This window comes from Xylocopa sonorina, chromosome 15, assembly GCF_050948175.1.
Source record: "Xylocopa sonorina isolate GNS202 chromosome 15, iyXylSono1_principal, whole genome shotgun sequence".
Taxonomy (NCBI): domain Eukaryota; kingdom Metazoa; phylum Arthropoda; class Insecta; order Hymenoptera; family Apidae; genus Xylocopa; species Xylocopa sonorina.
Genome location: NC_135207.1, coordinates 6694954 through 6720930, shown reverse-complemented (window position 1 = coordinate 6720930; position 25977 = coordinate 6694954). Strand labels below are relative to the sequence as shown.

At 34.3% G+C, this 25977-nt stretch overlaps 7 protein-coding genes across 13 annotated transcripts; 3 read left to right on the top strand and 4 right to left on the bottom strand.

The window, feature by feature from the left end:
* Positions 1-1881: 1881 nt before the first annotated feature.
* Ent3 (equilibrative nucleoside transporter 3) lies at positions 1882-4765 on the bottom strand. 2 transcript variants are annotated; one of them, XM_076907220.1, is made up of 11 exons: positions 4375-4765; positions 4151-4305; positions 3940-4068; positions 3786-3860; positions 3484-3707; positions 3293-3404; positions 3037-3204; positions 2782-2969; positions 2473-2713; positions 2205-2350; positions 1882-2159 (listed from the first exon to the last, which is right to left on the bottom strand). In XM_076907220.1, the coding sequence occupies exons 1-11, from the start codon at positions 4542-4544 to the stop codon at positions 1926-1928; spliced, it is 1842 nt and encodes a 613-aa protein (XP_076763335.1). In that variant the 5' UTR covers positions 4545-4765; the 3' UTR covers positions 1882-1925. The 2 variants fall into 2 exon arrangements, with proteins under 2 accessions (XP_076763335.1, XP_076763334.1); XM_076907219.1 differs by having other exon boundaries at positions 1882-2350.
* A 482-nt stretch (positions 4766-5247) lies between these two features.
* Positions 5248-8470, top strand: Wbp2 (WW domain binding protein 2). 2 transcript variants are annotated; one of them, XM_076907123.1, is made up of 6 exons: positions 5248-5403; positions 5692-6026; positions 6105-6257; positions 6446-6640; positions 7967-8052; positions 8130-8470. In XM_076907123.1, exons 1-6 carry the CDS (start codon positions 5348-5350, stop codon positions 8175-8177), a joined length of 873 nt encoding a protein of 290 aa, XP_076763238.1. In that variant the 5' UTR covers positions 5248-5347; the 3' UTR covers positions 8178-8470. The 2 variants fall into 2 exon arrangements, with proteins under 2 accessions (XP_076763238.1, XP_076763237.1); XM_076907122.1 differs by lacking the exons at positions 7967-8052; positions 8130-8470 and having other exon boundaries at positions 6446-6800.
* A 614-nt stretch (positions 8471-9084) lies between these two features.
* LOC143430596 (uncharacterized) lies at positions 9085-10488 on the bottom strand. Its single transcript, XM_076906943.1, has 2 exons — positions 9681-10488; positions 9085-9585 (listed from the first exon to the last, which is right to left on the bottom strand). Exons 1-2 carry the CDS (start codon positions 10437-10439, stop codon positions 9370-9372), a joined length of 975 nt encoding a protein of 324 aa, XP_076763058.1. The 5' UTR covers positions 10440-10488; the 3' UTR covers positions 9085-9369.
* Positions 10489-11288: 800 nt separating this feature from the next.
* LOC143430834 (ubiquitin domain-containing protein UBFD1) lies at positions 11289-14697 on the bottom strand. 4 transcript variants are annotated; one of them, XR_013102656.1, is made up of 6 exons: positions 14540-14697; positions 13701-14075; positions 13273-13463; positions 13006-13194; positions 12663-12824; positions 11289-12072 (listed from the first exon to the last, which is right to left on the bottom strand). XR_013102656.1 is itself a non-coding variant. In XM_076907269.1 (5 exons), the coding sequence occupies exons 1-5, from the start codon at positions 14550-14552 to the stop codon at positions 12714-12716; spliced, it is 879 nt and encodes a 292-aa protein (XP_076763384.1). In that variant the 5' UTR covers positions 14553-14697; the 3' UTR covers positions 12586-12713. The 4 variants fall into 4 exon arrangements, 1 of the variants encoding a protein (XP_076763384.1); XR_013102654.1 differs by having other exon boundaries at positions 11290-12072; positions 12615-12824; XR_013102655.1 differs by lacking the exon at positions 11289-12072 and adding an exon at positions 12341-12404 and having other exon boundaries at positions 12615-12824.
* Positions 14698-15388: 691 nt separating this feature from the next.
* On the top strand, positions 15389-17345 carry LOC143430739 (upstream stimulatory factor 1). 2 transcript variants are annotated; one of them, XM_076907139.1, is made up of 5 exons: positions 15389-15536; positions 15743-15813; positions 16138-16418; positions 16489-16653; positions 16828-17345. In XM_076907139.1, exons 1-5 carry the CDS (start codon positions 15496-15498, stop codon positions 17047-17049), a joined length of 780 nt encoding a protein of 259 aa, XP_076763254.1. In that variant the 5' UTR covers positions 15389-15495; the 3' UTR covers positions 17050-17345. The 2 variants fall into 2 exon arrangements, with proteins under 2 accessions (XP_076763254.1, XP_076763255.1); XM_076907140.1 differs by having other exon boundaries at positions 15406-15668.
* Positions 17346-19881: 2536 nt separating this feature from the next.
* On the bottom strand, positions 19882-23663 carry LOC143430546 (V-type proton ATPase catalytic subunit A). The gene is made up of 12 exons (XM_076906875.1): positions 23564-23663; positions 22789-22904; positions 22571-22683; positions 22085-22450; positions 21961-22017; positions 21780-21874; positions 21427-21698; positions 21127-21310; positions 20913-21030; positions 20530-20810; positions 20263-20452; positions 19882-20155 (listed from the first exon to the last, which is right to left on the bottom strand). The coding sequence occupies exons 2-12, from the start codon at positions 22868-22870 to the stop codon at positions 20063-20065; spliced, it is 1851 nt and encodes a 616-aa protein (XP_076762990.1). The 5' UTR covers positions 22871-22904; positions 23564-23663; the 3' UTR covers positions 19882-20062.
* Positions 23664-24307: 644 nt separating this feature from the next.
* On the top strand, positions 24308-25536 carry LOC143430740 (5'-deoxynucleotidase HDDC2). The gene is made up of 4 exons (XM_076907141.1): positions 24308-24399; positions 24599-24723; positions 24823-24991; positions 25128-25536. The coding sequence occupies exons 1-4, from the start codon at positions 24349-24351 to the stop codon at positions 25356-25358; spliced, it is 576 nt and encodes a 191-aa protein (XP_076763256.1). The 5' UTR covers positions 24308-24348; the 3' UTR covers positions 25359-25536.
* The last annotated feature ends 441 nt before the right edge of the window (positions 25537-25977 follow it).

The following is a 25977-nucleotide window of genomic DNA, read 5'->3' as shown; positions in this document are numbered from 1 at the left end:
AATGTATCCAGATTTTGTATACGTGCCATGAATATTATTGGATAAAAGAAACCACCGTAACGAGAGAAACTGTATGTGATATAATCTATGATACGATCGAAGATATGCTTAATTTGTATGATTTTCAATGTTACACCTGTGTGTATATATTGTACATAGGTATAGAAACCTATGCAATTCTTATATGTGTACGTGTATGTTGTGTTGTATGCTTATTCGTGTGTGTTTGCGTGCTTCGTCTAAATGATCTCTAGGTACATTTCGAATATAGGTAATACATCTGTAAGCTGTTTTGGGTAATGGTTGGTACAATTGGTGAATATTACGCATATAATACATTTATCCATTAAGATGTAATGTAATCTTTATATTCTGAAGTAAATCCATCGTCGGAACGTTCGTAAAAATGCTTCCGAGCGGTTAAAATCGTCGGTTAAATCCATTTAATTCACGAGCTTGGATGAGCTTCATTATGCGATTTAATTTTAAACACAAAAAGAAAAAAAAAAAAAAAAAAGAGAGAGAGAATAACAAAAGAAAGATGTAAATAGTAAAGAATCTACCCTCCTCTTTTTTTTTTCTTTTTCTTCTTCTTCTTCTTCTTCTTCTTCTTCTTCTTCTTCTTCTTTAGTTATACGTTTCTATGTAATTCTGTTATTTGTAAATTTCGAGTGCGCTATAAAGATCCAAAATATTTGATCAGAATCCGTTCTACACAACACAGTATGAATATGTTTGCGGGCGTAGAAACGTCGATAAAAAACTACGCGCTTGAAAGAAACATATGTTTTTCTTATTTTTTTGCTTTTTGTTGTTCGCACGGAAGTATGTTGTAAGTAATATCTTACACTTACAGTATTCAACTATTCACGTAGACATATAACAATTTCTTACAGAATATACCTGCACGACGACTGGATCTCCGTAAATTTACTACGTCTGAACCACTGATCTAACAAGTGCAACGCTTAGAACTACCGGGAAGGACCCGATTCGGTAATTTCGTTCGGTATTATTTCAATCTTTTCTTTCATTCCAGTCATTCCGGACAGTTCTAATATTAACATAAAACTGACCGCGTCTTGCGGGAAAACTGGGTTCGATCCTTAAATGATACGAGATCGAATGCTATTTATTTTCCTACCCAGGCAGAAACGTACCTTAGGAAATATTAGAGTTTCTTCCGTTTTTTAAGTAGTCTAAACGAACAACGAAGCACTACAAGTAAACACATTAGGATTGTCTCTGCCGTGTCACGTTTGTTCACGACGTCGTATCATTTTAGGATGAAGAAAATTTTATTTTTGTTTTTGGCCACACACGCAACAAATCGTACAGCCTATACATCTGAAAACGTCTTCTCCTTCTATATACGTTCAACAATAAAATTTCACCAATAAGCAATCGTCTATCAAATTATTCACAATAGTATGAAAGGCACAACATCTTTGAAGGAAACGATATGTAACAATAATAACGTATTATAAATTTGAGAAATATTTAGATCGAATTTTTTAAACTTTTCTCTGAATAAATATTTCTGCAGAAACAAAAAAATAGTATTTATCGATGACGTAATGAAAGTTTTAACTGAAATTAATACGATATTGCTCCACATCTACGTTTTATTGACTCGTGTTCCATTTCTGTTGTTGTTAAAAATTTCTTTAAAATGAGTATCATATAGTATATCTATAAGGAATCATGAGGATCGAAAAGTTAAACCGTTGTGTGTGTGTGTGTGTGTATTCAATCTGGCAATATTTCGCGTTTCGAACTAGACTTTAATGGAAAAGTTTACCATTATACATTCTAACGAAAAATCCACCAAAAATTGATAGAAGAAATAATATAACCTATATGGTCTTAATCAGTTTTGACCGTACAAAGCGCCAGATTCAACACAGCACACAAATGTACATGCCCTAGTGTTGCATAAGCGCGTTACTGACAGACGTGGTAACGTTACCGAGAATCCTTGGAGACATTGTCGTAGATGTTTCCATCATAGCGGTGGATGGCATACTAACGTTATTATTATATATCACAGAGGATGACATCAAGAGGGCTGACAAGACATTGACAGTGGCTTCTACCTTTGGCGTAACGCTTTCCATCGTGGAAGACATAATGGTTGTCAAGACGCTTTGCGTTGTTGTTGTTGTTGTTGTTGTTGTTGTTGTTGTTGTTGTTGTTGTTGTTGTACTGTTGAATGGCGCCATTGACGATTTTAACGCTTGATAGCATACATCTTTTGCCTGAACCGGTAACTCAAAACGAGTATCCATTATATACGCGAACAATGAACCCACTGTCAGGCCCGTGATATACGATAAAGTCATAATATTGCCTGAAAAGGATAACAATAGTGTATATAGAGTAGAGCTATAGAATAGGGGTTGATTACCTTGGTTATCTTGAAATTTCTCAGGCTTTTTTTAAGATAAATAGAAATAAAGGCGAACACGATACCTGCCAATTCACGAAGTCCCTCCGGCACTTTGGTAGGTGCCTGCATCATTGGCACCGAACCAACGATACCGTTTGTAACGCCAAGCAAGCAAGAAAGTATCAACGGGTATCCCTCGCCAGAAAGTATCGGAGCACCTCTAGGTAACGCGCAAAGCAGAAACAACGGGATCAATATAACTCGACAACTCGAGAACAATAATAACTGGGTACGCTTCCAATCGTACGGAATCGATGTGAGTAACTGAAATATTGAAAGACACGCGGTAATTATATTATATACGATTATATGTTCCGTATGATAAAATATACCTTGCCCAATACATCGGAAGCGTTGAATGCGGTCATCAAAATCACCGGCATCCATGATCCAAGTTTACACGAGATTATCTCCGACATAATCCCAGGATACAGGCAGAGCGTGACAAAGTATGCCAGTCCGATGCTGCCCATGTACGGGCATATTATCTTTGCTACTTCAAGCCTCGCGAGTAAACCCTCTTAAAAAAGATTTCGCGAAATATTAATTATTAATCACTTTTCATTTGAAACGAAAGAATACTGTACTTTTTATTTCAGGCCATGGTTTGTTAGTCTGGGTACCATATGTACCCCTCATTACAACAACATCCTCGACTTTGTAAGTAGGACCAGCGCTGCCAGGAGGATTTCCTGATGGCGCACCGGGTTCGTACACGGGATTACTAAACGAGAATGGTGAATACTGATTCGTTCCTGAATAATAAAAATGATGGATTTACGCTGATCTAAGGAAATAAATAAATGTCCGATCGACAGGTAATGGAGTTAGATTGAAATTTACCATTTAATTCGGTGTTTGCGCTCGCAGATTCGTTTCCCAGAGGACTGGTCTGAATCTTTAGAACTCCGTATTGACCCTTCGATGGATCACCTACTTGATCCAATGGATCCATCTGTTCAGAGACGGTAATCAATGAAATTTTTCAATCTAGTTCAAATCAATCGTTCAAGTTAATCACAATTTACGCATACCAGACCAACATCCTCTGTCGGTTCTAACGTGATACGATTTCTTTCCTGGCATAAAGTTATATAGAATTGTACGAAATCAGTCTTGCGAACTTTCTGGTGGACCACGAAGCATATTAGGACATGGATATTCGACAGAACGAAAAACATGGACGTGTTGCTGCGTTCGTCAGAAAGTAAAGACTTGGTCGCTATTCGATTCAACGAGACCCAAAGACCGGCGATACCTGTCGTAAAGAAACAAAGGATGACTCGACTCGGTTCGGTTCCTCTGAAAAGAAATTGTCAACATATATTATACTTACTCTCTCCAGTCATCACGGCTTGCGTGTATCGACTGGGAAGCATGGAAGTGTATCCGTAAAAGCTCGACTGTTGAACTGATTTAAAGGAAATTGCAAGTTTCGATATATGTAAGTAGTAAGTATCCGCATGTAAAATAATCCGCTTTCTTCTTACCTGTACACCCGAGCGAAACGATCGCGACGGCAACTAAATTAATCGTGTAAGAGGTAGACGTGCTGAAAGCCTCCCACCAGATCTCATAAATGACAACAAAGTTTAGAGTGACGAAGGCTACCAGATATCCTAAAATTGATGATAGTGAAATGTTCTGCGGTAACCGATTTTTCAAATCGTAAAAACGAATCGAAAATAGAATGATACCCACCAAACGTTATACGCGTGTTCAAAGATAGCGTCTCGATCAAAATGTTGTTCGCAAAGACTGCGAAGAAGGCCATGATAATGTAGACAAGTGACATATCGAATATTACTGTAGAACCGGGGTATCTTGTTTGAAAGTAATCCACCGCTATGACGAAGCTGTAAGAAAGATGAAGAATAAGCAATGAATATACCTTTGTTAATATATCTCTTTTGAAATGTATCGACCTGTTGTAGGGCAAGAGGAATCCTATACCGCCGATCGCAAAAGCACAACAGATTAAATTGAATTTGTCAACCGGCGGTGATAAATGGGTAAATCCATTCGAGAATTTGAATTCGTTCAGTCCCCTTGCTTTCCCTAATTGCACGTAACCCCGGCTCAAATTCTCATCCATGTCTGCCGTGGTGGATGCGGTTTAACAACGGAATAGATTAGAGTTGTTCGCCGTTGACCGATCGTCTTTACGATTCCATCGTTATGGAAGAGACCAAGATCAATAGGTTTCCACTGCGCTACGCACTTCCTACCGATCGGTTAATTGCACCGGATCACTGCCTTATTTATTTCTTTACGCGTAATACAGATGCGATTCGTCTTCGTGCACCGGCGGCGCATGTCTTTGAAAATTTTCCGGCATTGATTTCTGCGTGCGCATTCTCGCGTTTTGTATTCTTCCTGTTCCACCGCGAGATTTTCAAACGCGGTTTCTTTCGTTACTTCAATGCTCGCAGGAACTTATTCTGACCTAGAATATCCTTCTGTTCAAATATATATATGTTTTGGCACCTATACTGAACACGAACCATATATATATATATATATATAATATTCGTACATTATTTTCTGATATTACATTTACATTTTTAACAATAGCTGCCATATATATATATATATATATATATATATATATACGTACATATATGTTGTTGTTGTTGTTGTTGTTGTTGTCGTCGTCGTTGTTGTTTAAAAAATTGTTCAGTTTTTTAGTTTTAGTTCAGTTAAATAGCGCGACATCAATTTCTATATACGTACTATACACGTACCATATTATGTATACGTGCTGTATCGTTAAACATACTATATCGAGATGAATGCGCCTGCGCACTGCGTCATACTTACTTATCACTTATGAATCAGCTGATGTACGAGGATTATTGCTGAAAATTTCAACAGTATTGGTGAAAAAGTTAAAAAAGCATGTCATTAAACACAGCGCACGCCAACGGCGGCGTTCTAATACACGCCGGGGAATGGTAAGTTGTAAAATGTATTCAGAATTTTCGAAAATCTTCTTCTTTCACATGTTCACGCTTATGACGTTTCTGCAACGTAGTTCCACCGTCGTGGCCTTCCGAATGCGACTTATTTTTTACAATTAATTACCATTCTGCGGAAGGATATTACTTTATACAAATGATCGATCAAATATTTATGCTTCCGAAAGAACTTTTACAGTAAATAAGATCACTGTATGCCGCGTTTCCCTTCGTTCCTCTAATTATAACTAGCGTTATAAACAAATTAAATGTTTATCTATTCAGCATACTGTTATTCTGTGACAATGTCACTATGGAGTTCCACGGTCAAGAGCAGCCAGAATTTTTTGGAACCAAACGCGGCAGATTATACCTAACAACGCACAGAATGATCTTTAATGCTAAGGAGCAAAAAGAAAAAATGCAGTCCTTCAGCTTTCCATTCGTAACGCTGAGCGAAGTCGAAGTGGAACAGCCAATGTTTGGTGCCAACTACATTAAAGGCAAATGCAGGGCCCAACCGAACGGCAACTGGATCGGTGAATGTAAATTTAAGTTGCATTTCAAAAGCGGCGGTGCGATAGAATTTGGTCAGGCTATGCTAAGAGCAGCAGCAATGGGTAAGCTAATTCTAATCTACAACTATGAATGTTAACAATATTTCCTTTCTCTATGTTAATATTCATATTTACTTATAGCTCAACGTAACGGACCCGCGAACGATGCTCCACCACCGTATCAACCGCCGACATCAAATTGGTACGCGGCGCCACCACCTGCTTACCAAGCAGCGCAAACTGGATATTATGGATGGCTACCAAGAAACGATGCATTTCCAGATTCACCACCAGGTTAAGCTTATACTTGTCTCTACCATTTCTTCCTAATCGTATCTTTCGTTACTCTTTTTGAGAACCAGCCGTTGTTCTGTATACCGTTGACTGCTTTTATATCGACGAGTCTCCGACCAGTATTCCAGTCATAAGAATCTGAAGCTTAACGTTTCTCTATATAAAAAATATAAATTCATTCTGTATAGCGAACAGCGTATACATGACGGATATGCCACCTCCGTATCCTGGTATAAATACGCCTTATCAGGGATACGCGAGCGTACCGCCGCAAGGTGCATGGGGCAATTCCAGTCAACAGTCGGGTTGGACACAGCCGCAACAAAACGGAGCACCAGGATGGGCTAATCCAAGTTACAATAATCAACCAATGTCCCAAGCAGGTGCGTATCCAAACTATGGACAACCGGCATATAACAGTTATCCGCAGAATCCTCCACCGTATACTGCGTATGCTCAAGGTGGTAATTATCCGCAATCTGGTTACTATCCGCCACAGAATCCTTACAATCCATACCCGCCTAATTACTAATTGTAAAACATATGTATGCATGTTTATATCGTATATCTTATTACGATCAAAAGTAGCGATCAAAAGTAATCTTTAAAAGTAATCGATTGTAGTAAGTGAAACATAACGCATTGAAAAAGAGAAATTATTTTTTAAAAGAAATGTACAAATACACCTATATTGTACCATTTCCTAAAATACATACACCTTGAGTATTAAAATACTTTTAAATACTTCTTATTCTCTTTTTTTCTTCTTTTTCTTCTTCTTCCTATTTTTTTTTGTTTTCTTTTTTTTTTTCTTTATCAATTATCGTTGTATATCAAAGTATTATGTTGTCTTGCCGTTGCCTTTGCCGTATTATAACTTTGCGACGATCATTATGTTATACAAAAACATATTATGTTATTAAAAATTAGCCAAATATGACTTGCTGTTTTTATTTAAACCTACCAATTTGAAAGACTGTTGCATCAGAGAAAATCGTATAAATATTTTTTCGTAGAAATAAATATGAAATATCGATTAACAGTACCATAATTTCTATTTCATCTGGTAAACTTGAAGGTTTTTTAATGATTGTGCAATAATGTTGCATAATAGGCTTGGGTTGACCTGGAGTAAGGTTGACTTTCACTGTGCTCAGTTATTATCTCATAGTTGTCAGGGATAGTTGAAAAAAGAACGCGAGGTGTTATAATGAGTTTTTGACCACTTTTATATCGTTTATTCGTTCATGTGAATTGTTTAAAGAGGATAATTGTAATGTTTATTGATTTTGCATCTTCTCCTTGAAATACCACTGGGAAAAAGACTTGGATTTTTAAGTCATACTCAGTGACTCATTCAATGAAAATGTTCCATCATAAACTACCATTTTATTGCTTATTGTATCGCACAATTTATTAATTATCAAGACTGAATTTTTGACAAGAAAAAATTTATATCGTTGGATCGTTAAAAGTGATTTATTTACTACTTTTACGTTCATAAACGAATATCGTGGTATTTAAGTATTTAAGAAACGACAAAACGTTGCAATAAATAGTTGGTTTAAGTGTTGCTTAATAAGAATAAAAAATGCCAGATCAATTTAAATTCACCGCATCAAATATGTATAAATGTATGACCTTTTGTAGATCTCATCAAATTTAAATATTTTCAACCGAATGTGTTTTCTATCTTTTACTTTTTACAGATGCAAAAGCAGCAGAAGCTGCTCAAAGCGCATATTATGATCCAAGCAGACCACAATGTGCCTACGTACCACCTCCCGCATACTATGTAAGTAAAACACTGAATTACTTAAATGGTTTGAAAACATTATTGTAGACAGTTTAATGATCTCTTTATGTGTTTAGGAAAGTCCACCAAGTTTTCAGCAAGCTACAGAAAAGAAGGATCAGTAGAAAATGATGATGTAATATCAAACACTGTTGTCCAATTAGTATTATACGTATAATATGCTGTACTGCATAGCAACAGGTATATGCATTCCATTCTAGGTTTTGCTATATTGTCGTTTTTGGTGTGTGTGTAATTAAATGAAACAATATTTCTATCTTTCCTATGCTATTCACAATTTTTAAATATATTATACCGTCTCTTTCTATCGTTATATTGTACCGTTTTGCTTCGACGTACACGAGTATTTATACTTACTATGTAGACTGTATAAATGATCTATAAAAAGAAGAAAAGACTTCATATCGCTGTGCAATTAAATGAATATATAAAATAAAAGTTGCTGCATATTAATACGATAATATGTATCACATTGTAGTGCACACGCGCGTAGCGTTTGCCCATATTCATATATTTTATTAAAAATTCTAGGGAGAACATATGAAATTTGTACATGTACATATACATATATAAATATATATATAATGCATAAATGTAAAGTTCACTAGTAAAAAGCATGCTTAAAACTGTACGTATATATATTTTTCTTTATTGGAAGTAATATGTTCGTTTCGATGCATGTATATGTATAAAAATTTAAATATATGAATATAAAAATAATTTTTAATATAATTTATATAATAACCAGTTTCATTATGGTACGAATCGCTTCTAACTGTGCTACTAGTGCGCTAAACAATTTATTAATTTTTATTTCGACTAGATTTTTGCTGTGGCAAAAATAATACGTATAATAATAATAATAATAATAATAATAATAATAATAATAATAATAATAATTCGTATATAACTAAAAGCTATGTATAGAATATGATAGTTTGTTACAATTGGAGTAAAGGAATAATCTAAAATATTTGAAAATCTAGTCTTATATATTCTAATCCACGTACTAGAAAAAGTATATATACAACTTTCACTAGAAATGGCACGTAATAATCTTGAATAAATAATTTAATGCCGCTCTTTAACAGCATGTCCCGTAATATGAAAATTTGTGCGCATATAAAAGTCTTTTGAAATATTCAATTCTTTGCATTAATATAATACAATAATTTAATAAGTAAAAGATTTGAAACTTCTCTATTCCATGATATAAAAATTCTTAACTGCATAGAGTGCTGTCTATGCAGTTTGTAAAATTGCGTATATGCGTACAATTTTGTAATCTATAAAAGTCTACCCGTACTCCGAGGTGACCGTTAAACTGAAGTTTTTCCCTTCAACATAAGTGCTATGATACCAAATTCTTGTATCTAAAAGAACAATGTCTCCAGCATAAACTGTAAAATTGAAACGTGTACAAATATCATCGCATTCTGGAGTAGGTGCGACGGTCCAGGTTTTATTGCCTATAATTTGCCCCTGCCACATTAGACGCGAGATGTAATCCAGCTGCAAATAGAAGACATAAGGTTGAAAATTACCTTTAAAGTTGGAGAGAGAATAAAAAGTGTTACGCGGGGTAATATCGATACTGTTATATTTACATGCATAATGGCACCTTCTTCGTATCCCAAGAAAATATAATTGGAATAAGGAACCTCTGCATCTTCTGGTAAAAAATGAGGGATACTGTAGTACCGTTTCATAACATCCAGGATGTGAAGATGACAGTTTTTCCAACCGACGTACCACGGATCTGTTCCATTGCATTGCGTAGCTCTTTCTTCGTTCATGGCAAAAACTTCTCTCAAATTAGTGAAATTACTTTTAAAATGTAAGAACTGGCATTCATCTACCGAATCATAAGCACCGTCAGTATTCTGGTATAAATCTTTGAAGAATTTCCAGCTAAATACCTTTGAAGCTGGCCAATGGCTCGCGGCATGTTTTATCACCATAGGTCTCGAAGAATAGGCATATCGCTTGAATTCTTCTCTTGTTAAATTTGGAAAAATCAATGCCGAGTTAACACCCCGGCAATAATCGCAATTCGATATTGGCCTTGTGAATTCCCATATGAAATAATTGTTCGGTATCAAACATCTACTACCGCGAATGTTTTTTATCACATCGATGTATAGATATTTAAAAAGTATGCTACAAAATATTGGTGTAAATAAGAGAACGAGCACCTTTCTTGAACACATATAATGTGAAATAAGGCTTCTCTTATCATTCTTATTGTTTTTATCGTTGCTAACAGACTTAAGATCCGCTAGCGATGCACCTCGTTCCAGGAAGCTCTCGGTTAAAGCTAAAAATGCGCCTTGTAGATCCTTTAAAATTCGATCTCTCTCTTCCATCGTTATTTAAATATTTCTATTTGGCAAGTGTTCAGAATTGAACAGAAATTTAAGAAACGAACCATCGATTTTTCTCATCGTTGACACTTGTTCGCGAGATAATTCATATCTCAACTATATTGACGTCGATAACATTAATCCCGTCTAATTAATTATCAGAAAGGAGGTAACGACTGATTGAATTGCACGGGTTTACGCACATCTCAAATGAAAATGAATAAATCAGACGTTTATCAGGCACGTCGCGTAGCAAAAAACATTATATTTATAGTTGTGTAAGTAAGGTGTTTAGTACGTGTTGGTTAGAAAGAAATTGTTGCAACGGTAACAAATGGACCGACGATACGATGTTTCGATACAATAAGCAACAATTTTTAAATCGCATCGATGATATAATAGAAACAGGTTTCCACGAAGCATGGGGCTATGAATTCAGCAGTTGCGTCGCCTTGACACACATGTGTAGTACGCAATGTATACACAGCAACCGTATCAAACCTTGAACCACTTACACAAACACACACACACACACACACGTTTCACCGAAACCTGATCGATTGCGGCACAAATAAAAGTTTATATGTTTTGCACTGTTACTGTGCAAAGTTTAAGGAAAGGTACTGCGGGCTAATGTTACATTTAACTTGGAATAATTTTAAGAAACCTTAATAGGTAGCTTCCCGTACTGACGTATCGAACAAATGCGTGGAGATGCGTAGGCGTAATTATATGCGGGCAACAAACTCAACGTTAACACTTTTTACGGTTTTCATTGTTTTCACAAAGGAATTGGTCAAGTTAACGAAAGGAGAACAGCGTGTAATAGAGAAGACTTAAAAGTTTGTTTATTTTTATCAAATCACACAACATGATGTACAAGTCTTGTTTTTAAACGGACATTGAAATAGATTTTGAATGTGCAAATATTTCAAACGGCAGATACAAGTTTGATTTGTCGTTTTTCTGTGTTCTCGTTTCTTCGGTTGTACACAGTATAAAACCTATAGTTTACAGCAGTTATTAATACTAATTGTATGCAGTAATTTAATTCTTCCGCTCGTCGAGATATACAGTCCACTTGAATTCCAATATGCACGAACGAGATTTCAAGACATTTGGTTCGTTTCCTCTCAGCAACATTTTTTATCTTACATGTATAGGCCAATGTCTAAACGCGTGGCAAGCGTATTTCAATTTGACAAGCGCGTTCATTCGTAATCGAACTTTATCATTGTACTAAATTGCATTTTTTTCGTATAAAACGCGGACTATATTTCTGATGTTAACTTAAACTTACTTTACTGCAACTTGAACGAAGTTCGTAATTCGTAATCTTTCATATTTCATATATATATGTATATATATAATACTTTTGCAAGTGAATTCAATTAATTTGCAATAAATTTCATTTTAAAGCGTAACATTTAGAAGAGTTGTTTCAGAGACTGTTGTTGAAACTGAAATGGTAATTATCAAAATAAAATTTGAGATTATTCGTTCGAATACCTAAACTATTTTTAATTTATTATTTTTAATATCGTAAAACAGCGGTATATATAAAAAGTTGAATAATTTCTCGACGAACTTCGAAAGATCGTAAATGCAACATCATAACTTCTTTCTTCGCTTCCTCCTATAAATGTAATTTTACAAAAATTTCACTTTTGTTTAAAAGGCTTAAGCGTTCCTATTTAAATAAACAGAAATGGTAAAATTGTTTAACCTGTTCTTATAAAACTTCTTTTTAACATAAAAACGTATTTTTCTAAGAATTAAAAAACTTATTATATTTACAAATTTACGTATGATCTAATTAAATGAAATTAATAATATAATTACAGTGTTACTTCGATATATTAAAAAATTTGATTAATCCAGAAATCGCAATATACATTTGTTTTTTTTTTTTTTTTTTTTTTACAAAAAAACAACTCTGTCATCATTTTCGACAAAATCAAAAATCATCTAAAAAAAAATTTCCTTAACAGAATACATTTATTAGAACATATATATATATATATATATGTATATATATATATATATATATATATATATATATATATATATATATATATATATATATATATATATATATATATATATATATATATATATATATATATATATATATATATATATAATCAGTTATCCAACGCAAAATAAGTTATTACTTACTGTTAAAAACGTGTGACTAGTACAGTCGTGTTTGTATTCAATGCTTACACCTGATTACGCTTTGCTTTCGAAGAGACAGAAATTCCCATCAATGTTCAATCAGAAGTAGCACCACTTGCCGAGAATAGCGTCTTTTATAGCCGATATGTATTGTGCAGGAACCCAATATATCCAATATCTCGAAGCTTCTGTTGTGCCTAGTTGTATAGCCTAAAATATTTGAAAATATTTCTATAGATCGTATACGTTTTATATTATACTAATATTTTATATTCGGCTTAATCAGCCATTAAAACATTACAGGGTTATCATTATTGAGATTTTTCAGATGTAAGGGCTCAGCAGTGATTGTCTATGAGAACTGACCAGAGCAGTTTTATGTTCTACAAACCATAATATGATACTCTGGATGATCGTGTATTGGTTCACTGTGTACACCTTTTATAGAGTTCATAGGTATTTTGTCTGTCCTCTCTTTTGTACCGATCCAAAGCTGATCTTGCTCCAATTTAAATGTTAATCTAACTTTGCCACCAGATTTATTTAGCATACCAGCCAATGGAAATTCTGGCAATGGTTCCTAGAAATGAAATTAATTTAAATTAGTACGTCGCGTGTAATTAAATTATTGCTTGAACAAACATGAAATAAATCATACCTTACTATCTAATATACCAGGCATCACATCTTCCGGCATACCTTTATCTAACACTTTTCTGTGCATCTTTTGCTGAGACAAAGGTTCTTTGCTTGCAGTGGAAGCAGCTTCATCTGACAGATCCTGTTTTGTCGGGATTGAAATGGCTAATACATCGTCTAGTTTTGAGCCCACTACCATAACTTTGGCACCTGACGAAACAACGCGAAATCAGTCAAACATGAACATTTCATTATGCCATCGACAGGTTTGCATACAACTAAAATAGGTAATATGCAGATTATCCCAATAATTGTGAAAATTTCAGTCGATCGATTTTATCGCCGGTTAATCTAGTTAGTTAAATCCGAATCGATTAGAAACTGGAATGGAGAGAATAGCATAACGATTTCATTATATAAAAATACCAAAAATACTATAAAAATTACCTTTCGTAACACCTAAACTTCTCAGTGTTTTCTCATCTTTGGCTAGTCCTTTGATCATAACCTTTTGCATAGCCTGTGGCACAGATATGATATTTTGTAGATGAGCTTTTAATTCCGCCACTGTGCCATCGAGTGGGAAGTTTACATTAATTCTTTGCTTATTATAAATCACTTTAAAGTCTATATTCTCTTGGGGTGGATCTTGAGAGGTAGTTGCAATGTTGTTATCTCCTTCAGGTATGTCTTCTATCTGATGCTTCAGCGTCGAATCATTTATTACTATCGATGAATTTTCATTAGAATTTGTGTTCGATACTAATTCACCACAGTGGGTCGAGTTACAAGAGTTGTCGTTGCTTTCACTTTTCGCAGTATCTATAAAATATAATAAACTTAATTGCATATTCAGGTAATTATTTTACATGTAATACCGTAAATATCGTAATTTATTTAATTTTTATTTTTCTTTGTAAAATATGTAAAAAAGGGAAGGTTTTGCTTCTAACAAGGTTAGGTTTTAAATGACACGTATCTCCGAAGAGATAGAGAAAAGTGCAGTTTGTTGATAAAATTTCGAAATATTAAATGCTGCATCAGTTTCGAAATAAATGAAAAACAAATATATCCAGAATTATAGCAAAAATAACGATTGTTTCCACGAAATTAATTCGTTACGTACTACTGCAGACTGTAATAATTCACGACAATATTTTCTCGAGAAATGGATATTATTTCTATTAAAAATAAACGATAGGGAATACAGTAGATTGTAATAAAAGGTATTTATTGGTTAATAATTGCTGGTAAAAAGCACGAAAAATCGTCAAATTAGTACGTACCGACGTACTCCATGATGAACTGTATTTCGTTGACCAATCAAAACTATTGCAGGATTCGTTGTAGTTCCTGCTATTCGTATTTACAGCGATCCTTGGAATGACTTTCAAATTTTCAAATATGTTCGAAAAATATAACGAAACTACTTCTTTCATCTAAATTTAGATGAACAAAAAGATTCGTTCGTCCAAGACCTCTGCAGTATCGTATCTATACTCGTAATATGACAAACAACAAGTATTCGTTATGATTTTGTTATTTCGGCTAGGAATCAAACTTTCAAAACACTGTTTCATATATATTAGTTTATTTTCAATTTAATCAGCAATATATATATATATATATATATATATATGTGTGTGTGTGTGTGTGCGTGTGTGCGTTATTTATTCTTTTTACATTACGATTAACAATTGAATATGATTATATTAATTAAAATATAAAAATCGCTTATGATCCCTTCGTTGAACTATATATATATATATGTATATATATGTATATGTATACTCAGAAATACATTTAAATTATTCTATATTACATATGCGTGTAACGTAAGGTAATAAATAGTTGGATAATTCTTTTATAGAAATAAATAAGGTACGTATGTGTTCTTATTGGAAATTTTATTAAATACATATAATAATAATAATAATAATAATAATAATAGGTATACGTTTCATATTTATTTTAGAATTAATATTAAAAGAGAATTAATTCAATTTGAAATCCCCAATTTGAATATTTGTTATAGACAAAGCGATTAGTCCGCAGTTGTATATTGATATTTGTAATTATAATTACCAGCAATTGGTAGACTCGAAAAATCGTAATCTCAGATATCGTAAGGTGGCACTGTAATCAGTAATCGCCATCTTGTGCACCACATGACCTCGTTGCCGTGTCCCGTGACCAGCTCACGTGAATTTTGACAAATTCAAACGTTTTTGGTAGAAAAAAAATGGATATATTGGAGCAGCACCTCGAACAGCAGGATGTCAGGTAGTGTTTATGTTAAATATCGACTGGCCGATAATGCGAACACCTATCCCTCCTGTTTCGCTCGAGGTCTCCTCAAGGTCATCACGTAGTGCACAGTGCGCACTTACAAGACTTAGGACAACGGTCGTGGAAGTAATAGGCATAGACGTAACTCTATAGATATGTTGCATATCCATTCTTCAACGGTACCTACGCTTGTTTTACAGCGCTGTTAACGCGAAGGATGACGGTGGCACGGGTATTGTTATTGAGGAGGCGGAAATCGTCGACTGCGAAGGTAAATAAATATACCTGTGTGTCATTATTGTGCGAGAATTGTTTAGCTGGAAACAGGAATGGAAATATTAGAGTAATATAATATAAATGGAAATGGATGGTAGTATTGATTTTTTTCTAAATCTTCCGTACAAAATTAATGTATACTGGCTTCTCTGAGAATATAGAGGATTCGCTAAAAATAGAGTGATTCTTTTGTACGGCAAAAAAGAGAAAAAGTGGGCACTTTGCTTTCGATTTTAGCAGCATATCGAAAAGCCACGCGAAAAACTCGACGAATGTCATGTCTGAGATTTTTCGTTTTCAAACTGTGAACTTTTTACAGGAGAAACTGTCGGAGAAGATGGAATGCGTTACCAAGAAACACTCGCGTATAGAGTAGTCCAAGTGAATGGTTCTGCTGCTGGCAATGAAATAGAACTGCCGGTTACCCAACCAGGAAATAATACTGTACAGGTCCTAACGTCCCCGATAAATGGCCAGTTTTATGTTATTGGAAATGCTAATGATGTTTTCAACACAGCGCAAACCTCCAGATCGTTAGTTCCCAGGACCACCACGTTGCAAATAGAAACACCAAGAAATTGTACTACCGTGTTAAAAAAAGTAAACTCTTTGCTTTCTCTTAAAGTGTATGCCCTCTTTATCTTTGTTTTACTTTTATTATATATTTTAGAGAGACGACAGGAGGAGAGCCACCCATAATGAAGTTGAACGCAGACGAAGAGACAAAATCAATAACTGGATTGCGAAATTGGGGAAAATTATTCCTGAGTGCAATACGGGCACAAACGGTAATGGTAGCGGCAGCAGTGAAGGGAAAGCAAATTACGAAACACAGGTACTAAATTGAAGCTATACAGTATCGTGTAAAAATTATAAGTGCAAGCAACGTGCGCTTTCTGATGAATAAGTAATATATAGTTTAATGAGGTTGTTTGAAGCGGTTTTTGCTAATTTCTTTCCTTTTTTTTTTTTTCTTTCTTTCTTTCTTTTTATGGATTGTTTTGTCCAGAGCAAAGGAGGAATTTTATCAAAGGCCTGTGAATATATAACGGAGTTGAGAGCAGCCAATCAAGGATTGGGTCAATGTTTGCGCGATAATGAGAAACTACGGCAAGAAATAACTGCATTGAAACAGCTCGTAACGCAGCTGAAACGCGAGAATCTTCAGCTCAGGTCACAAATCTCATCCTCCACGGGAACGAATACGGACGTCGTTCACTTGAGTCCTTAAAGGGGTTGTTAGTGTGTAATACAGTGCTTATTTTTTTGTAAATATTAGGGCATACGGCCTGTTTTAAGGGTCATGAGAAGTATTTACTCTTATAATTTTGTTGTTTCACGGGAGCCACATCAAATTTCGTCATACTGAAATTATCTTCTTTAAAGTATATCGCACGGTCCTAGTGGTATGGTCATAACTAACACGATACACGCGTAGATTTTTACGTCGCCGATCAATTCCTTTAAATAATGCGACATGAACACACGGCGTCACTCGTTTATGCTAAAAATTACTCTGCTTTTCAATGCTCATTAAAGATATATGGTAATAATTTGATGATGTATAGGATGTTCTAGGATTTTTTTTACTTATGTTTGTCAGTTTGTTTTACGAGGATGAGAGAAAAAAAAAAAATCTTGTGCAAACATAAATGATTTGAAACTGCATTAAAAGGTTGTAACTAAAGTACGCGATACGAAGGAAAATAGTTTTGTGAGTATCATGCTAAAAAATAAGAATATTTTTTTAAAAATCCATTAAACAACAATCGATACGCGTGATGTAGTAGTGATCATTGAATATTGAACAAACGAGACGAAAATGAACTTTGTAAAAGTAATTATTATGTTGATTATTAACTTATTCGTGTTTTAAATCATAGCAATCGGAAATCTGATTTTGTTTCTTTTATACTTCGTGCTTTTGTTAAAATATTTTTAAAAAGTTTTAAACAACTTGTATTTATATAACATATTTTATTTTATTACTTATACTTGTAGAGTATATTATTATATATAGAAAATGTGGTTAGAAAAATGTGGAATATCCTGTATACTACGGACAATTGTTGATAATTGAATAATGTTGTTGCGAAAATTGAAGTTGCGACTATTCCTTATAGGACCTATGGCAAGAAGGTAAAAAGATTATTATTTCTATGTATGTATGTGTATTGGATTGAATTACCTCGTGTACGTAGAACGAGTCAGGGCTGTGAATATTGAACAAACGATTTGGAACTTCCGGATACGCAATTCCAGAGTATGTATAGTCAAAGAGCATTAATTTAAAAGAGCAAAAAAAGGAAGCGAGAAAATTGCGATGCAAAATATGACGATTGAATCTTTAACAGAGATCGTTACATATTTTTTATTTTTATTACTGTTTTCACTGAGTGTAGAGTAGGTACTTCGTAAATAAAGGAAGGAACGATTTAGGGACTGAGAATGTAAAATAGAGTAATCGTACACGTATTAATGTGTATGTATATTTATATATGTATATATACACGTGTGTGTACATATGCATATACGTACGCATATAGCAATAAACATATTTTTTTCAAATTCAGGATTCCGAACGTGGTCAAAACGCGCTAGAGTATGCGAAGAAACTAGATACTGGTTTGTAATATATCGTTGATGTAAATACCGCGAAGGTTATTGTTATATTATAATAATATTATTATTATTATTATTATTATTATTATTATTATTACGATTATTATTATTATTATTATTATTATTATTATTATTATTATTATTATTATTATTATTATTATTATTATTATTATTAAAACAAAATTTATCAAAAGAGATTGAAAATGATTTAATCTTTTTATGCATAGTGTTTATTCGGTTTTTTTTTCTTTTTTTTTACATATGATACAATGGAAATGTCGAAGTTATTGGAACACTGTTTGCGATGCATATATCTTTATACTTTCTTTTTTATTTCAACTATCAAAGATCTTCGCATCGCAACAGTTTTAACATTTTGACACTTTTCCTTTTCATTTAAACTTTCAGATATCAACCATATATATCAACGGTTTCAACGTTTAAAATAACATCTACTTTTATGTAACGTTTGCGTTCGTTACTTATAACACGTATACGTAATACATTAATATAATACAATATTTAATACTCTTCAATTGAAGTTTTCCATTCCTTTGTAAACAGAATATACGAAGTAATCATATATATTTATTTTTCTTGAGGAAACAACACTTACGGATGAATGGAAAGCTTCTTACGATGCCTTTTACTCTCATTTGACATACGTACAAAAGTAGCTGCACATAAAAATCCTTTCATAAGTGAATTATATTTTCTGCGGATGAAATAATCAAACGTTAGGATTTGCTGAACAGCAGACATCTCTCTTACCAACCATCATTCGAACTAATTACTAGACTGTGGACAAGATGGAACTTGAATAGAAATGTTTCATTTTGTAAATACGTACAATAACATGGATGGGAGAACCTAGTCTGTATGCTGATAAGCTTCAAATGGAAATATCACTAATGAAACAATTTGTCTGGCAGCCAGAAATTGTAAAAAAGACAGTAACAGTAAATATTTGGGCCCGCAGAAAATCTAAATTTAGTTTAGGGATAGCATAAGAAGTTTGTATAATTTAAAAAGTATCGATTCCTATAGTTTGAAATGGCTTGCACACACACGCACTTTACGTATTACGTATCTGAGACTTTGGATTACTTTACTTTGAATACTTTTATGCGTTATGTGCATTTGGTATCTTTTTATAAATGTATGTACAGGTAGCAGTCCACAGTCTACTAATTACATATAACTTCTTTTGAAAGATTTAAAGTAACTTTGTTATATCACTTAATATATCCATATTTTTACATGTAGAAGCTGGAAATGCATTTAAGGACGTCCTATAACTTTATTGTTTCACTCATAGCCCCCCCCCCCCCCCCCACGTATAACCGGAGGTCTGTTTACACGCTAGATTAATACACATAAAATTATAGAAGATTTCTATATTTATAACTCTCCTGTTTCTTTTTTATATATATGTATATAGATATATATACACTTTTTTCGTAATTATTGAAAATGAATATAACAGTTTAATGTGCGATACGTGATACGAATGTAATTGTTATATTTCTCTTCGATAGGATCCAGGACATCCTTAAATGACCAGCATAAGGTTCCTGAATGTAGAGAACTCATGTGTTTGTTAGTATGATACTTTCTGATAATTAATCTTCTAAATTTCTAAATGCCTGTTGAATATCCTCGTGTAACTGATCAAAATCAGCTCTGATTTTTGCTTCACCGTCTTGCACTGGATCCTTAAAACGCGAATGAAAAAGAAAAGAAACATATATAATCGTGATTGTGTTTAAAACGCATGATTCATTTATATGAATTAGGATTATCCTAGCGTGAAATATTTTACCTTGAACTTCATAGAACTCAATTGGTAGAGAATATTGTACATGCTATCCCTAATAACGTTCCACGTTATTTTATTGTCCGATTGTGCAGTAGACTCGACTGCGTGCCTCGCCATATCGTAGAATGCGATCATGTTTCGCAACATTCCAACAGTTTTGTAGAACGGACAGAAGCGGTCGTACGGTGAATAACTGTATGATAAAAGAGAATAGGAAATTGACTTTCGATGTACTTTTTGGAGAGGAGTATTTTTGTCAGATTTTTGTACCTGTTTTGTTGCAAAAAATCATCTTTCAGAAGTTTCGCGACTTCCAGAGTAATCTTGTCAGTTTCGGCAAGAGAAGCTTTACCGACTAATTGTACAATTTCTGAGAGATCCTCTTCTTCTTGCAGGATCTCCTTCACTTTTGTTCTCAATGGAACAAATTCTGGGAAATTCTTGTCATAGAAATCATCTAGAGCGCGAAGATATTTACTGTACGAGATAAGCCAATTAATGGATGGAAAGTGTTTGCGCTGTGCCAATTTCTTGTCAAGACCCCAAAATACCTACGGGAAGAGAAAAGAAATAAAATGATGTCATTTGATCTAATCAAAATACATTGTCCGCATAACTACTATACTAATCGTATACTAATCGTATTAGTATACCTGCACGATACCAAGGGTTGCGCTGGTAACAGGATCAGAAAAGTCACCACCTGGCGGTGATACAGCGCCTACTATACTGACAGAGCCCTCACGGTCAGGATTACCCAAGCATTTCACTCTGTAAGCGATATCAATTTTAGTTTTAGAACGCAGTCGGCTGTGATTAATTTTATTATAATTATTATAGTTCTACTGGATAAAAAATAGGAATTACCTTCCTGCACGTTCATAGAAGCTAGCCAAACGAGCACCAAGATAGGCCGGATAACCGGAATCAGCAGGCATTTCAGCCAATCGTCCAGAAATTTCACGAAGAGCTTCTGCCCAACGAGATGTTGAGTCAGCCATCATGGACACGTTGTAACCCATATCTCTGAAGTATTCTGACAGAGTAATACCTGAAATATTTAATATATACGTATATTTTTATGCAAATTAGACTATCATAGAATTTAGTTTTAATGTCTTTCTTCTATCGATCAGTATGTTTCCTTCTGCGTAAATATCTTGTTACCTGTGTAAATAGATGCTTCGCGAGCAGCCACAGGCATGTTTGAAGTATTAGCGACCAACGCGGTACGCTTCATGATAGACTCGGTGACACCTTCGATCTCCACTGTCAATTTAGGAAAGTCTCGCAGCACTTCAGACATTTCGTTACCACGTTCACCGCAACCGACGTAGATGATAACATCGGAGTTCGAATACTTTGACAAAGCTTGCGAAATGACAGTTTTACCGCAACCGAAGGCACCGGGTATTGCAGTGGTACCACCTTGAACGCATCTACAATTTTATTTACATTGTATTTGTATCGCTCGCTGAACGAATATCGCTGCATATAAAAGAAAATGGTTGAATCCTTACGGGAAAAGTGAGTCTAAAACTCGTTGGCCAGTAAGCAAAGGATGATTAGCTGGTAACTTTTCCGTAACTGGACGAGGTTGACGTACGGGCCATATCTGCATAAAATTGATTTTAAAGCTTTCAAGATTGGATTTCAATAAAAAATGAGAATAAACGAATAAACGACAAATTTTTTGTATACCTGAAGCATAGTATACTTGTGTCTCTCTCCATCAAATTCTGTTTCCAGAACAACATCCTGTAAAGTACATCAGAGGATATTATCAGCGTAATTACATTGCTCATATATGCGATGTATAACTTACGTTAACCGTATAGTTGCCAGCTGGTGCAACGTAAGTAACGGTACCCTTACTTTTGGGAGGTAAAATCATTTTGTGCTTTACTAATGTGTTCTCATAAACCACACCAAACAGATCTCCACCTGTTATATGGCTACCATTTTTAATATTTGATGGATTAAATTCCCAAACAGCAGTTCTTGAGAGCGCAGGCACATTAATACCCTTTGGAATGTAAATAGAGTTTGTGAGCTCGTTAATATCCTTCAATGGTCTCTGAATACCATCGAAAATACTGCCAAGGATACCAGGTCCAAGTTCTACCGACAATGGTTTGCCAGTACGTAGGACGGGATCACCTACGGTTACACCGGTGGTTTCTTCGTATACCTACAAAGAGTTCGATGAGAAATATATTGAGAAGGTATTCTGAATTTTCCAAAAAAATAAGTTCTGTAGCATAATTTATATATAGATTATGTTTATAAATATTTGATAAATTTCAATTACCTGGATAGTGGCCATGTCACCTTCCAAACGAATGATTTCTCCTACCAGTTCATAGTATCCTACTCTAACTAGCTCGTACATGGCGGATCCTGACATTTTCTCAGCGGTGACCACTATGAAAAAAAAAAAAAAAAAAATAAAAATAAAAAGCAAACATTTGGAAGGGAAGGGAGAACGCTTTTATAATACGAATAGAAATGTAAGCGTTATATACTAACCAGGACCAGATACGGCATATACATAACCGAACTTGGTCTCCCTCTCCTCATTTCCAATTTTTGGCAACCCACGACTTGTCATTGTGAATTGTTACTCAAAAGAGACGAACGAATAGCTGAAAATATTTCATATTCTGAATTACTATTTAGATGGCGAGAAATGAAATTTAATGAAATTATTAGATTTTACGAAAGTACTACTGCGTAAACCGTAGTGTAAAGACGAAATTCTATATACTAATAATAATAATAATAATAATAATAATAATAATAATAATAATAATAATAATAATAATAACAATAATGATGATGGAATCAGAAGCAAAAAGGAATAATCCAAGTTAATCGGACGAACGCATCCATTCATCGTAGAATTTCACGTGAACAGTTGATTTAAAAAGTAGGCGTAGCCCTCTTTAAGCCCGCGAGATTTCTGCTCGCTTAACACAGAACATCGAATCGAATCGGTTCGAGATAATTGAACGGATCTAGCCGTTCTCCGTGTAAGTCTGTACGAAATCCCTGAACGGCCGTCTGATCGCAGATTAGAACGATTAAAAGACAAGAGAAAAACTCTCTCGTTTCGGAGGCGATCGTAAAACGATGGCGCATTCAAACTGGCACGATCGATACTATAAGCGGCAGTCTTTTTCGCGAAAATCTCTGATATCGTCTATACAGTATGGAATCGTTATAATTCTACCAGCTATATAATGAATTAAAGCGTAACATGGTAATGTATGGTAAGCGAAATAAATGATAGTAAGGGACTTACGAGGTGTGAAACGTATCGAAACAAGATCAGCTTACAACAGCGAGTCAAGCTACACAGTCTAGCCTTGCTGCTATCACAAGACAGGTCAGCTGACTGAACGATGTGCAAGTTTTCAATCAGCCTCGCCTTTTTTTTTTTTCTAATTAAAGGCTGGTTCGCACGAAAGCGAAATATTTTCATTTATAAATAAAATGTTGTTTCATTTATAAATACTATACGGTTAGTTTAGGCTAGGTTAGTTACAAATATGTACATATAGTATAATACTTTTGCCGATTAAAGTTAAGAAAAATTAAAGCTAAGAAAAATTAGAAATCGCCAAGGCAAGCAAGGTAAATTTTTTCTTTTTCTTTCTTTTTTATTAAAATAATAAATTTCATAATCAATCAATTTAAATCCAAATCTACGTCTCGTCGGACCTATGGAATTCGCGATTTGTAAACGCATTCGCTTGGTGCAGTTACGTAATCCAAGTAACACGTTTGCGTTCATTGAGCGTACGTGTATATACACACACACACACACACACACACACACACACACACACACACACACACACACACACACACACATATACACAATACTCGCACAGTATCGAAGCTGTGGTTTGTGCGTACGAGTACGACTGTTTTATACGCATCTGGTGTTTGTGGATAGTTGATTACTGTTTAATAAACGTCAGTAAAATCGACTTTACTTATTAATAAAATAGGTTAGAATCTCTGCTTTTAATTAAGTGGAATTGTTTTACACAGAAATCGAATCAATTTAAAGGGAAAACGACTATGGACATAAAGAAGTTGCAAGAATTCATGGAGCTGGTCGGCCGATTAAAGGTAAAATCAGAAACTGATGATTATATCGCTCGATCGAACGGGAATCTATTTAATATACAATTGTCGTCAAGTGTTTGTATTCGTGCAGTCTTTATGATCCCTAATGTATAGCGTCGTGTATCTTTCTAGAAGGATAATTGGCTTATTTGGATGAATAGATTTCGATTAGTTTCATATTATATTATACTTTTGATTGTAGCACATGAAAAGAACAGGATGGGTTCTTATGGATGTTCCTGACCCAGAAACAATTGCGGGTCACATGTACAGGATGGCCATACTTTCTTTCCTGGTGGATAGCAAAGAGAATTTAGATAAAGTCAAGTATGAAATGGTATTATTTATCCGGATATTGTCAACATCGTATCGTCTGACAATCATGTCCGGCAAAGTTTTTTATTTATCAATTTTCTTTGTCGCTAGAATCATGCAGATGACTTTAATTCACGATTTAGCCGAATGTATCGTGGGGGACATAACGCCCCACTGTGGTATCCCACCTGACGAAAAACACAAACGGGAAGACAAAGCTATGGAGGAGATCTGTAAACTCCTCGGGGATAGAGGGCCTATGATATTAGAAATGTTTCGTGTAAGAAAACTAAACGTGTCTATTACATGTACGAGCAAAAAGTTAGAACCAAACGCTGAAAATAATATTTTCCAGCCTTATCTCGTGCGCAGAACGGAACATAAGCGGTTCGAAATTAAATTCTTTTCGCTTACAGGAATACGAGAGACAAGAATCCCCGGAAGCGAAATATGTTAAGGATCTGGACAGACTGGATTTAATTATGCAAGCGTACGAGTATGAAAAGAGGGATAATGTTCCTGGGAAACTGGAAGAATTCTTTGTTGAATCTACTGCAAAAATTGCACACCCTTTTATCAAGGAACTAGCATCTGAAATTACTGCTACAAGACAAGCGCTATGTTGTAATTCAACTAGTGACAATTAAAATGAGTAGTAGTAAAAATGTCCGAAATTTTATAACTCTGTTTTATACGATTACTATATATGAGACTTTTGGTTCTAAGCTGTGCCTTTTTTCATTCAGGCTTGCGAATGGCACACAATTTTATGATGATCCCAATACTTGCAGAACATTAGGATTATTGAAAGTGTTGATTAATTCTTGATTTACGTACCATTAGAACGATACGTTTACGAAAGTTAAGGAAACATTATACTTTTATTTTCTGTCAACATTTATATAAGAATGTTTGTTTAAAATTTAGTACCAAATATTCGATTCATTTTAATTTCTTATCAGGATACGAAGCTGTAAAATAACAGAGTAAAGAGTACAGCTAATAGGTGGGTTTATTTTTCGTTGATAAATACTAAATGTTTATTTGTTGCGTTCTACAATTTAAGTTTTCAGTTATATTTAATTGTACCAAATTAATTTTGGTTATTACTTATTTATAAAAATAAATGCGTAATTTTTTATATATTAAGATTATTTTATTTTTCATGAAAATAATCTTCAGAGAACGTATCTAAAAGAAACATTGCTACACACCTTTGTTATTACTTAAACAGTAATTTATGTAATTAAACAAGTAGCAGAAACA

Bases quoted from the DNA above. Each gene is read 5' to 3' on its own strand.
- Ent3 (XM_076907219.1), bottom strand. From the start codon at position 4,544: ATGGATGAGAATTTGAGCCGGGGTTACGTGCAATTAGGGAAAGCAAGG. The intron at 4,306-4,374 runs GTCGATACATTT...TCTTTCTTACAG, and splicing joins TTCCTCTTGCCCTACAACAG to CTTCGTCATAGCGGTGGATT. The intron at 3,708-3,785 runs GTAAGTATAATA...TCTTTACGACAG, and splicing joins AGCCGTGATGACTGGAGAGA to GTATCGCCGGTCTTTGGGTC.
- Wbp2 (XM_076907122.1), top strand. From the start codon at position 5,348: ATGTCATTAAACACAGCGCACGCCAACGGCGGCGTTCTAATACACGCC. The intron at 6,027-6,104 runs GTAAGCTAATTC...ATTTACTTATAG, and splicing joins GCTAAGAGCAGCAGCAATGG to CTCAACGTAACGGACCCGCG. The intron at 6,258-6,445 runs GTTAAGCTTATA...CATTCTGTATAG, and splicing joins ATTTCCAGATTCACCACCAG to CGAACAGCGTATACATGACG.
- LOC143430596 (XM_076906943.1), bottom strand. From the start codon at position 10,439: ATGGAAGAGAGAGATCGAATTTTAAAGGATCTACAAGGCGCATTTTTA. The intron at 9,586-9,680 runs GTAAATATAACA...TTCTATTTGCAG, and splicing joins AAGAAGGTGCCATTATGCAT to CTGGATTACATCTCGCGTCT.
- LOC143430834 (XM_076907269.1), bottom strand. The intron at 13,464-13,700 runs GTAATTTTTATA...TTGTTTCGTCAG, and splicing joins AAGTTTAGGTGTTACGAAAG to GTGCCAAAGTTATGGTAGTG. The intron at 13,195-13,272 runs GTATGATTTATT...TTTCATTTCTAG, and splicing joins CTGGTATATTAGATAGTAAG to GAACCATTGCCAGAATTTCC.
- LOC143430739 (XM_076907139.1), top strand. From the start codon at position 15,496: ATGGATATATTGGAGCAGCACCTCGAACAGCAGGATGTCAG. The intron at 15,537-15,742 runs GTAGTGTTTATG...CTTGTTTTACAG, and splicing joins CTCGAACAGCAGGATGTCAG to CGCTGTTAACGCGAAGGATG. The intron at 15,814-16,137 runs GTAAATAAATAT...AACTTTTTACAG, and splicing joins GGAAATCGTCGACTGCGAAG to GAGAAACTGTCGGAGAAGAT.
- LOC143430546 (XM_076906875.1), bottom strand. From the start codon at position 22,870: ATGACAAGTCGTGGGTTGCCAAAAATTGGAAATGAGGAGAGGGAGACC. The intron at 20,453-20,529 runs GTACAAAAATCT...TTTATCATACAG, and splicing joins GATTTTTTGCAACAAAACAG to TTATTCACCGTACGACCGCT. The intron at 20,156-20,262 runs GTAAAATATTTC...TCGCGTTTTAAG, and splicing joins TGAGTTCTATGAAGTTCAAG to GATCCAGTGCAAGACGGTGA.
- LOC143430740 (XM_076907141.1), top strand. From the start codon at position 24,349: ATGGACATAAAGAAGTTGCAAGAATTCATGGAGCTGGTCGGCCGATTA. The intron at 24,400-24,598 runs GTAAAATCAGAA...TTTTGATTGTAG, and splicing joins AGCTGGTCGGCCGATTAAAG to CACATGAAAAGAACAGGATG. The intron at 24,992-25,127 runs GTAAGAAAACTA...TTTCGCTTACAG, and splicing joins TGATATTAGAAATGTTTCGT to GAATACGAGAGACAAGAATC.